Source organism: Ursus maritimus, unplaced genomic scaffold (genome assembly GCF_017311325.1).
Source record: "Ursus maritimus isolate PB19 unplaced genomic scaffold, ASM1731132v1 scaffold_30, whole genome shotgun sequence".
Classification (NCBI taxonomy): Eukaryota; Metazoa; Chordata; class Mammalia; order Carnivora; family Ursidae; genus Ursus; species Ursus maritimus.
Window position 1 is genome coordinate 9,885,916 of NW_024425564.1, and position 11,903 is coordinate 9,897,818.

General features: G+C 48.1%; 2 protein-coding genes across 2 annotated transcripts; one reads left to right on the forward strand and one right to left on the reverse strand.

Annotated features, from left to right (window-relative positions):
• Positions 1–4,833: 4,833 nt before the first annotated feature.
• On the reverse strand, positions 4,834–6,445 carry LOC103665188 (histone H3.1-like). Its single transcript, XM_040644635.1, has 2 exons — positions 6,002–6,445; positions 4,834–5,265 (listed from the first exon to the last, which is right to left on the reverse strand). Exons 1-2 carry the CDS (start codon positions 6,408–6,410, stop codon positions 4,907–4,909), a joined length of 768 nt encoding a protein of 255 aa, XP_040500569.1. The 5' UTR covers positions 6,411–6,445; the 3' UTR covers positions 4,834–4,906.
• Positions 6,446–8,846: 2,401 nt separating this feature from the next.
• On the forward strand, positions 8,847–9,545 carry H1-1 (H1.1 linker histone, cluster member). Its single transcript, XM_008693083.2, has one exon. The coding sequence runs from the start codon at positions 8,898–8,900 to the stop codon at positions 9,543–9,545; it is 648 nt and encodes a 215-aa protein (XP_008691305.2). The 5' UTR covers positions 8,847–8,897.
• Positions 9,546–11,903: the final 2,358 nt, after the last annotated feature.

The following is an 11,903-nucleotide window of genomic DNA, read 5'->3' on the forward strand; positions in this document are numbered from 1 at the left end:
TCTCCATGCCCAGCTCCTCTCCCTCTTTCTTCCGCCTCCTGTAAATCGTAAGGTTTTAGGTTTTTAAATGAACCTTTCACACATGGGCGAAAAGTGATTTGAGGGGCGCCTGGGTGGCTCCGTCGGTGAAGCGTCTGCCTTCGGCGCCGGTCATGGTCCTGGGGTCCTGGGGTCCTGGGATCGAGCCCCACGTCGGCCTCTGCTCAGCGGGAGCCTGCTTCTCCCTCTCTGCCTCTCCCCCTGCTTGTGCTGTCAAATAAAATTAAAACAAAAAAGTCTTTTGAAGTACGTCCTCTGATAAATGAGACAACTGAGGCATCTTTGATTTAATATTTGAGAAATCTATCGACGGGTGCTTAAGAAAGCAAGTCACTCCTAATGTGTCTCTGACACAAGAAGACACTGAATAGGCAGTTGGAAAAGATTCTCGAGTTCAAGTGAGAGGTCTGGTTTAGGGGAAAATTTGGGAATCGCCAAACTATAAATGGTGAGTCTGGATCAGAACAATAAGAACTTAAACACCATTTACTGCTATACATTGTAACAGTAAATGAGTAGAAATGTACATTGTCACCAGAAGGGAACTGGGTATTATCTCTATCTATGAAATTGTGTCTTAGTTCAAGCTGCTATAATGAAAATGCCACAGACTATGGCTTAAACAACAAACTGATTTCTCAAGGCTGGGAGTCCAAGCTCAAGGCACTGGACAGGGACAGTTTCAGACAAAATTTGGTGTCTGGGGAGACCCCAGTTCCTGGTTCATAGACTTGTTCTGTCTTCACAGGGCAGAGGGAAGGGCCAGAGAGCTTTCTGAAGTCTCTTGTTTATAAAGGGCACTAATCCCATTCATGAGTGCTCCATCCTTATGGCCTAATCACTACCCAAGGGCCCAACCTCCTAATACCATCATATAGGGGATTAAAATTTCAACATATGAATTTATGAGGGATACAAACAGTTCATAACAAATGGAATGCTATACAGCCCTACTAAAGAAGAGAGAAACTCTACTCCAGTATGTACTCTGGAATACCTATGGCTTATTTCTGGGGCCCCTTCTCTGATCTTGGTCTCACTATTGGTATGTTCTGTGTTCTATGAAATAGTTTTACTCAACAGGAAAACCCCATGGCCTAGCCCTAAGCGTCAGGTCAGGTTGTAGTGACAATGCCTATGATTGTGTCAGCTTCTGTATGTTTCTCAATCCCAATGGCTGTTTTTAGGAGGGAGGCTTTAATCACCTCTAAACTTTTATCAGTTTCCTTCCACCCACTTCAAGCTTCATAATGAAACTTGCCACATATCCAACTGCATATTTGACAAGCCTACCTGAGTATCTAATGGACATCTCAAACCTGACTTGTCCAAATTAGATACCTTAACACATAAACACCAAATCTGTTCTTCCTCCAGTATTCCCCACCTCAATAAACGGAACTCCATTCTTCCAGGGGCTCGGCTCAGAACACTCGCAGTTCTGTTTGAGCTCTTTCTCTTACAACTTTCATCCAACCCAGTCATCTCTATGTTACAGATCAGTCAGAGCACCTTTCACTACATCCCATGCAGCTACTTACTCCTGGAAAAGCCACAATCATCTTTTGTTCAGACGACCATAATGACTCCTAACTAGTCTTTCTGTTTCCACTTTTAATAGCTAGTTTTTTTCTCAACCCGGCAACAAGAGTGATCATTTCAAAAGATGTCATGTCCACCCTCAGAACTTTCCATCTTCATAATAAAAGCCAGTGTCTTTATCCCAGCCTACATGGAGGGTAGCCAATAATTCCAGTTTGTCTGAATTTGAGGGGTTTCTGGGGATGTGGGACTTTTCAGCCCTAAAACTTGGAGAAAGTCCCAGGCACAGGATGAGTTTGTCACCCTACCTAGATGGCTTTCCATGCTCTGGGCCCTGGTCACCCTCTGATCTCATTTGCTATCACATTTCTTTGTCTTCACTGACCTTTTGGCTGTTTGTGGAACAGACCAAGCATGTTCCAGTCTCAGAGCCCTTGTACTTATTTTTCTGTCCTCCTAGAAGTATCTTATCCTGGTACAGGGGAGGATTTTACTTCTGCCCTCTTAGGGTCTTTTGACAAGCCTAAGAATTAAATAGACAGAAAACAGGTTAACAGGAGAAAAGCATACAATTCGTTTACATTTATATAAGTACATATATATTTTTATATATAGACATTGGGGTACACCAATGTGTTTTCCATGACCAAGGTGCTCTCATAAGGAAATGAAGACCTAAAGAAGCAGTTAGAGTTTAACACTTATATACTGAGCTGGACAAAGAGTAGTAAACTGAAAACACAACAAGGCAAGGAGGCTGGGGTTAGGGTAGTGAACTGTGGGAAAGTAGGAAGATAAGAGTTAGTTTACAAGGTTTGTTTGTACAGATTTCTCCTGTCCTCAGCTCCTTACCCAGGCGATAAAAATGTTACTTTCCTCGTCATATAAGGATGACATCTTATATCGGGAACTTCTCTCCTGCTTTTAGGAATAGAAACTACATTGTTTTTCAAGTGCCTTTAATCTTTATGTCACTGGATGGCTGCAGACTTCATTTCATTCAGGCCTCTGCTCAAACACCCTCTTAGGAAAGAGAACTTTCCTGACTACCGTATGTAAAATAATACCCCTTTCTGCTCATTCTTTAAAATAGCATAATCAATACGTTTGATTGTTCTGTCTTTCCCAACTAGAATATAATTCTTAGAGAGCAGGGACTTGATTTTGTCCCTCCAGTGTCCCTAGCACCAAAACAGGGCTGACAGCTAATAGGTAGTCTATGAAGGTTTGTTGTGTGGGGAGAGGAAAAATATTTTTCCTTCTACCCTTCTAAATTCTTGACCGAGAACTCCCTGTAATAAAAGGATAGATTAACAGGAGAAAATAAAATTTAATTATGCACATATGTACAGGAGCCCCACAAAGACATAAGATTCAAGGAAGTGAACAGAGGAGGCAGCTTTTATATCTGTTAGACAAAGAAAGAATACCTTTCTGGAGAAGTGAAAAGACAAAGTGCTTTGGGCTAGAAGTAGTAAATGGTAAAGAAGTAACAAGGTTTGTTCATTGAGCCTTCTCAGCCCTGAATTCCTCATCCCTGGTGATAAGGATGTTTTCCTTCCCCGTGGTTCAAGAGGGTGCTTTTCACATAAAAGTTTTATCTTCTGCTTTCAGGGAGAAAGAAAGAAAGAAGTAGGGGTAATGTGGGGGTGGAGGGGATGTCAGGGTGATTTTCCTGCTTCTGAAGCTTAAACTCCTTGCGTTCAACATATTTAATATGCCGAGGTAGCATATTAGGGGATAGCATGTCTTGAACCCCATCAGTTGAATGAGCGTACTCATGAAGTTTCTACACAAGACCCGAGGCCCACTAGAGTGCTGCCACAATTATCTACTGATCCTTAACTTACCACTGCCTGCATCAATCAGTATGGCAGTTTGTCCTCTGGATCTGAGGGATGATGCAGAGCGGCAAGTCAGGCAGCATTATCTTTGTTTTCAGCAAGGCCTTCATGAGTGCGAGGACTGAGGAAGGCTCAGAGGCTTTCCCCCAGGGCAGTGAGCATGATTAAAATGGATACAGTACTATCTACAAGGCTATGAATAACGAAGCCAGGCCAACCATCACAGAAACTGGTCATGTCTATTGTTGTGGCAACTACCCCTTCCCTCCCACATAGAAAATCGGTATCCACACATCCCTCTACATATACTCTGGATCCAGGACAAGGAATTCTGTCTGCTTTGCTCACAGATGTACCCCAATGCCTACAAGAGTAACTGGCACATTATATGAGGTCAATAAATATCTGGAAGGAACACCCGCTAAGGAGAACATAAAATGACCACTCTCGCAACCAGGCCCATTTTTCTCCTCTGGCCATCCCGGATGCGGCTCTGAATTCTTCCCATTGTCAATTTAGATTAAGTCAAGGCAAGGTATTTTTATCATTCCCCAAGAAATCTTGAAGGACAGTTATCAGGTGGAGAGGGGGCCCCAAAAAGCTAGGAGAGACACCGGATGAAGCCGACATCCTGAGCCTGTAATCAGCTCGTGGGCTCTGTCGCCCTCGCTCTATTTTATTGAGATGTAGTTTATACACCATAAAATTCACCCAGAATTAGCCGCCCTAATTTCCATTTCTCTGTGAAGGAAGAAAAAGTATGCCGAACTCGTACGGGCTCTGCTGACAATGAGAGGCACTTTCCTCCCATAAACCATATGTCACTTTCCCCTCAATCCCGTGACCTGGGTTTTCTGGTTTCTCCCCTACCCATTTCCAGAGACTATTTTTTGGAGCCAAATCATTGTGAGTGGTGAAACTTCAGTACTGTTTTCGGGACCTGACGGAAGGACACTTGCAGGTCTCTGAGTCTACTTCATAATCCGCAAAATGATAAAATTTAAAAATTCCTAACCCAGGGCTTTGGGGTTTCTGGCCAGCCTTCCCATCCCCCAGTCTGGCTCTTCTGGGAGTTGGGGAGGGCGCACATGAGATCATCAGTTCTGATTGGTTGACAACCACGGATGGGCCCTGCTGATTGGACAACGTTCTTCTTTGTTCCTGGAAATCGTTGCAAGTTCCTCACTCTACTTGGTTCTTCCCCACTTGAGTTGGAATATCATTTCCTCCCTTACTCGTGTGCAGAGAATGGGGACAGGGCTGGCTAAATACGGTTCAACTAAGGGAGTTCCTTTGGGTTAATCGTATATCGCCACCGTTTTACTTCTAAAAGTCCTGCAATCCTACGGGAATCAGTCATTAGATTTGTTTTTAGTTGTAACTACAGTTAAATAAGGGGACAGCCCTTTTTTGAACAGTTGGGTGGCCCTGAAAAGGGCCTTTGGTTGAGAAATGCAATTTTCTGGTGGTGGAATCAGAGCTTAGCCCCCGAAGCCGTAGAGGGTGCGGCCCTGGCGCTTGAGCGCGTAGACCACGTCCATAGCCGTGACCGTCTTGCGCTTGGCGTGCTCCGTGTAGGTGACGGCGTCCCGGATCACGTTCTCCAGGAACACCTTGAGCACCCCGCGGGTCTCCTCGTAGATGAGGCCGGAGATGCGCTTGACGCCGCCGCGCCGGGCCAGCCGCCGGATCGCGGGCTTGGTGATGCCCTGGATGTTGTCGCGCAGCACCTTGCGGTGGCGCTTGGCGCCCCCCTTGCCCAGGCCCTTCCCGCCCTTGCCGCGACCAGACATGGCTTTCCGAGGAGCAAACCAACAGCAAGTAACAAAGCAAAGCAGAGCTGGTCCTTATATAACGACGTCCCCCCCCCCCCCGCAGATGTAAAGAATGGAAAGAGCGCAGGCGGGAAATGTGACGCAAGCAGTCCCCTCCCTTAATCCCGCCTCCAAGCCCCAGGAGCTCCGGGCGGGCGGGGGATCAGAACTCAGCTTGACCGTTGGTGTTTACTCCCGTAACTGGACTACATTGCTCTAAGGGGGAACTGGGCTTACAGTAAACTCATGTATGATTCCAAAAATATTCTAAATAGAATATTTAATGCAAAAAGCTTGCTTCGCAATAATGCCAAAAATATCAGGATCAAAGAAAATGTAAGCTGAGCAGCTTATGATAAACCAGGTTTCTTTTAGACCTGTTAATAGCACGTTTGATTACACTATTCGTGTTCATGTTTTAAACTGATGCTCAGGAGGCCCTATTTAATGTTCTTCAAATGGTAACGGTTTCGTGCCCCTCTTCAAACGCTCACTGGCTCGTTCTCAGGGCCTAAGTGAACAGTACTTCCTTTTTACTGGACCAATTTTGTTCGGATATACGGGGAATATTTAGACAAAAGCAAGCATCTGTAACCCATTAGTGTTGCCAATCCATATTCTCCTGTTTCAAAGTGCATGGCTATTCACATTAACCTGTTGCATTGGTGAGTTAGTTTTACAGCCATTTTACTTGAAAACGTGGGTGGCTCTGAAAAGAGCCTTTGGTTGAAGTTTCAAAGAAAAAAAAGCCGGTAGCGTATTACGCCCTCTCCCCGCGGATGCGGCGCGCCAGCTGGATGTCCTTGGGCATGATGGTGACGCGCTTGGCGTGGATGGCGCACAGGTTGGTGTCCTCGAAGAGCCCCACCAGGTAGGCCTCGCACGCCTCCTGCAGCGCCATGACGGCCGAGCTCTGGAAGCGCAGGTCAGTCTTGAAGTCCTGCGCGATTTCGCGCACCAGCCGCTGGAACGGCAGCTTGCGGATCAGCAGCTCGGTGGACTTCTGGTAGCGCCGAATCTCGCGCAGGGCCACCGTGCCGGGCCGGTAGCGGTGCGGCTTCTTGACGCCGCCGGTGGCCGGCGCGCTCTTGCGGGCCGCCTTGGTGGCTAGCTGCTTGCGCGGGGCCTTGCCGCCCGTCGACTTGCGCGCCGTCTGCTTAGTGCGAGCCATTACACCTAAAACAACGTACCAAACACTATCACAAATACGCCGCTTGGAGTACTTGGTAGTATTTATAGGGAGTACGGTGTAGTGATTGGATGAGAAAATGCTGGCATGTAAGGTTACAGGCTCTGATTGGTCTATCTTTGAGCTTTCCAACAACGGCGCAGTTTCATTGGCTGCCACGCTATCCTCGTCTCTTCAGGTTTTTCTTTCTTCACATCTGATTTTCGTAGTCTGAATACAGTGCTTCGAACGTTTCCTTTTCAAAAAACTAAACGTTGACTTCATTGGTATTGTAGTTCAAAACTCTATATTTTCGTCCTTGGGGAGAAATCTGAGAAAAATTGCCCTCAATAATGTAGTCTTTATACCCCCTGTTCAATAACCCCAATAACCTCACATCGCATTGCAAGTTTCTGAACACTTTTTCACAAATGAGATCCCTTTATAATGCTTAAATAAAGGACAATCTCAACCAGAGTAAAATTACACTGGCGTTTAAAGAAGTATTTCCAGTAATCGGGCACCTTTTTTGTTAAATGTCAATGCTGACTTCTGAACTTGGAGCTTTCTGGAACTTACATTTTCCCACGCCTGGAGTACGTTTTGCCAGGTGTAAAATATCAGTGACTAAATTCTCCAGTACCAACTTCTCCGCCCTTTGCGGAGCAGGCGTGTACTCGGTCCAATCAACTGAATTCAGAGCCACAAGAAGAGTAAACTTCTCTTTGCCAACACCTAACCTTATAGCTCTTAAAAATTTTCAAGCTTAAAAACATCAAAAGTGACCATTTTGTACTGTACTAAGAGTAGGTAGGCCAGATTCTACCTTTTCATTGGTTGAGTACTTTTATACTGTCAGCCAGTAAGAAATCTAGCATCCTTCATTTGGTTGGAACGTTCGTATTTGATTTGAAGCCTATTTAATCCAATGGATACACAGGAGGCCGGAACGTTAAGAAATTCCCGAATCCAGTGTTTCCTTTTAAAAAGGTACGTTTAATTAGAGTCCTCGTTTATTACACTAAGGACGGTTTGTTTTCCAGCAGATGTTCACTTAACAAAAGCTTCCAGATTTGGAAGAAGGTCGTATGCCTATTATTATAATGGTCTCTCCTTTAAACGCCTAGCTTCGGATTGTTCTCTTCCAAATTGGTAGAAATTACAGGTTGCGTTGTGAAAACACAGACTCGGGAAAATGGGAAGTAGCTGAGAGCGGCGGAGAAGGTGTTGGTGGGAACATCCCATTATCGGCCGCCAGCCGGTAAGAGGCCCCTCCGATGTTTGAGGGGAACCGGGAAGCTCGGGTTACGTAGGCCGCGCGGACTTGTTTGAGAACTTCGGGAGCGCAGCGCGGGAAGGAGACGTCACTGCCTCCTCCCGGCCGCCGGGCGACTGCCCCGAGCCTGTGACAAGCCGTGTTGGTGACCGGGCGCAGCCCTGGGAGAGGCGTTTTGTTCTCCCGTTTGTGCTTCGCACAGTGAAGTCACTCGAGCGTCGCTGATGCTCTGAATTGCCCCTTCCAGCCGCAAAGAAGTTAAAGGAGGATGGCCCTATAAAGTTACCCGGACTAGTGCCCTCTCGCTGTCACCCCGAGGCACTCTCACCCCTCACGGCGCCGGTGAGGGGAGCGCTTAGTGCGGCCAGCGCCCCTTTAACGCCCCGCGTGTGCGGGCTTGGGAGCCGCCTGGTCGCCCGGCCGCGTGCTGACGGGAACGGGGCAGGCACGTCAGCCCCTGCTCGGGGCGTGTGGTAAGGACGGAAAAGCTTCGGGAACAAAGGTGCGCTGGACCGTAAAAACAACTTGTTATTCGCTTACGGGAATGTTTCGTTGTGTATTCAGTTTTCCACACGTGCAGCTTGCGTGTTAATCGCGGTGTCAGCGAGTTGAGGTGTTTACCACGCTACTCCTTTGACCAAAATTCATAAAAGGTGACAACCAGAATGTCCCTCTTCAGCGTCGCCGGGAAAGGCAATGGCGTGGGCGAGGACTGGTCCCAGACCCGCAGACCAGGCCTACGCTCCTGCACACCGCCCCCCCCCCCACACCCCGCTTTCCTGCCTCCCTCCCCGGCCATTCGAGAGAAGACCTTTTACATTTACTGCAGATTAGAAACGGTGCCCCTGACGACAGATCCCTGGATTATTGGGCGGCCTCAGGCACAAAGAGCTCTTCCTCCGCCCCCCCCCCCGGCATGAAAACGCTTGTTTTGTAGAGGGAAGTGGCACCTTCCGACCTTCACGCGCTGCGGAGCCCGACCCCGCCCCTGCCTGGAAGTGCGGTCTGCGCGAGGCCGCAGGGGTGCCGCCGCAGGGTCCCCTCGGGGCCGCGCTGAGGGTCGCGGCGCAGGGGGCGCTCGGGGCCAAGAGGCGGGCGCCGGCGAGCACCAATCACAGCGCGGCCCCGCCCTATAAATACGCCGCGCCGGAGCCTCCGGCGTCTTCCTGCTCAGTCAGGTCCTCGCAGTGTGCTCGGTCCGCTCTGTGCTCACCATGTCCGAGACCGCGCCGCCCGCTCCAGCCACCTCCACTCCCCCCGAGAAGCCCGCGGCTGGCAAGAAAGCCAAGCGCCCGGCCAAGGCTGCGGCTGCTGCCAAGAAGAAGCCCGCGGGTCCCTCCGTGTCGGAGCTGATCGTGCAGGCGGTGTCCTCCTCCAAGGAGCGCAGCGGCGTGTCCCTGGCCGCGCTCAAGAAGGCGCTGGCGGCCGCCGGCTACGACGTGGAGAAGAACAACAGCCGCATCAAGCTGGGCCTCAAGAGCCTGGTGGGCAAGGGCACTCTGGTGCAGACCAAGGGCACCGGCGCCTCGGGCTCCTTCAAGCTCAACAAGAAGGCGGTCTCCGGGGAAGCCAAGGCCAACCCCACAAAGGTGGCGAAGGCCAAGGTGACCGGCACTTCTAAGAAGCTTAAGAAGGTCACGGCGGCTGTTAGAAAAGCTGTCAAGACTCCGAAAAAGGCTAAAAAGCCGGCTGTGACCAAGAAGTCGTCCAAGAGTCCCAAGAAGCCCAAGGTTGTGAAGCCTAAAAAAGTAGCCAAGAGCCCTGCCAAAGCCAAGGCTGTGAAGCCCAAAGCGGCCAAGGCGAAGGTGACCAAGCCAAAGACCGCTGCCAAGCCCAAAAAGGCGGCGCCCAAGAAAAAGTAAAAGCGTTGCAGTTGGAACTTAACTCCAATAACCCAACGGCTCTTTTAAGAGCCACCAACATACTTCAGAGGAAAGAGCTTTAGTACACGTATTCTGGCTCCCGTGCGGAGTTTCACCTCCCTCGCGATCACGGTGTCGGGCCAATCTGCCCCTCACCGCAGTTCCGTAGGTGCTTGAGTTCTCACCGGTGTGCCTGACCTTTTTGGGTGCAGTTTAGCGGTTTGGGAACCACTGGCCTAGTGCTTCGTCTTGCTTGGAGTTAACTATTGGCAAGATCTGGGGAACCTCTTGTGCCTACCTGTGGGTCCGCGTCGCCCTAGCCTCATAAAGTCACCCAGGATACCCAGAGGCTGGGCTGGAGCCCCGCCCTGGCCCCAGCTGGAAGCGTGTGCCACGTGCACACCTGGCTGTTCGATTTCTCTGAGGTTAAAGCAAGGCCCTAGTGTTTTCGGGACGATGGGCGTTTAAAGCGGTCTTTCCCGGATTTGGGCTCCCCTGAGAAGTGCTTGTGGGGTAACCAGTGAAACCGAATGCTTGGCCACACCCTCCGCGGATGCGGCGCGCCAACTGGATGTCCTTAGGCACGATGGTGACGCGCTTGGCGTGGGTGGCGCACAGGTTGGTGTCCTCGAAGAGCCCCACCTGGCAGGCCCCGCGCAGCGTCCTCAGCCTGAGCTCTGGAAGCGCAGGTGGTCTTGGCGCGGCGCCTTAGTGTGGGTCGGGTTGCCGGCTGCCCGCAAGTTTCTGGCCTTGGTTGCGATGGAGCCCGAGCCCAAAAGCCCTTACCGAGCTTCGGTGCATATAGAAAACAAAGCTGCCCTGATCGGATGATATTTGAAAATCCACTCTGTACCTAACTAGAGCGTATTTCATGGCGCGCAGGGCTTTCAATTCTGGCGGCGCTATACCATATTAAGTAAGGAAAGACTCTCGTAGGACTGTCCCTTTAGGCTTTCGAAATTTAATTCCAGGATACAGATTTTAATCCTGTCTTTCACCTCCAGGGAGAAAACAGCATATGGTGAACGAGCTCAATTGGTTGTAAAAGCTTATTTTTACACATGCCCCTGTATATTCTATTCTTTTAGATCTTTATTCCCACTGTCTTGCTGGGCTCCCACTGCCATACAGGCACTTCACATGTCTGCTCCCCCCGCCTCCTTAAACTGGCGTGTAGCTATTCATGCTTTCTTTGAACTCCGTCTTTTAGGAGCACCTGTCATCCACATGCATGATCATCTTGGTTTTCTATTAGAGTTATTTACAAAACAGTGACTTCATACACACTGCTTCTTAAAACCTTTCGAAAATCCTTTCAAGTCAAATCCTCTTCTAATGTTCTTCACGTGAAGTAACATAAGCTATTCATCCATTTCCTATTGATAAGCATTGACATTGCTTCCATTTACCACTGCTGACGTGGTGGAACAGAGTTCCAGCACTGAAATTGCTAGATGAGTGCATTTTATATTTCAGTTGGTGCTGACATATCCTGAAAATAACTCCCCTTCATCCATTCCAGCCATTAAGGTGTGGTCTCAATTTTTGCCAGTCTAAAGGGTGTAAAATTACTTCACATTGTCACTTTGATGTGGATTATCATGGTCACTAGTATATCCTTTCTTTAGGTTTATTGGTCATTTGAATACACTTCTGAGAGAATGCAGGCTTATCCCTTTGCTCATTTGCTTCATTGGGCAGTTTGTCTTGTCACATTGTGTTATTTCTATAGGAATGAACTTATCACCTCTGTTGCAAAGTTTTCTAATTTTGGCATTTTTTTACTATATTTTGTTTATGGTGGATTTTCCATTTAAATGTATTATATAAAATGAGATCTATATAAAATCCCAAATATTAAATGTTAGAACTGTAGCTTTTCTTTTAAAGCTTCTAGATTTCCATTCTTGGTTTAGACTGAACCCCACCCCTCCATTATTCATGCAACAGCCTAGGTTTCCTTCTAAAAATTGTTGCTTCCTAAACAAATTTTTAGTGTCTAATCCATCTAAGATTTTATGCACTTCAGGATAGAATCTGAGTTTACATTCTCTCAGATAGTTGGCCAGTTGTCCTAACACAAATAATCCATCCAATTCCCCCACTGTATGTCCTCTGTTATTAAAGTCTTAAATAGGATTTCTGTGTTCTTTTCTATTGATCTCTCCATATAAGTCATATACGTCTATTAATTTGTATGCTTGTTCCTACTGTGAACAGAAGGCTCATTTCCTTTAGGTCTTACTGCTAGGAAGGAGGAAATGGATTGATATGTTGTATCCAGTGAACTTAACCAATTTCTGGGATTCCGCTTCTTGTACTTTTTAAAATAGAGCCCCTTGAGTTTTTCCTAGTCAT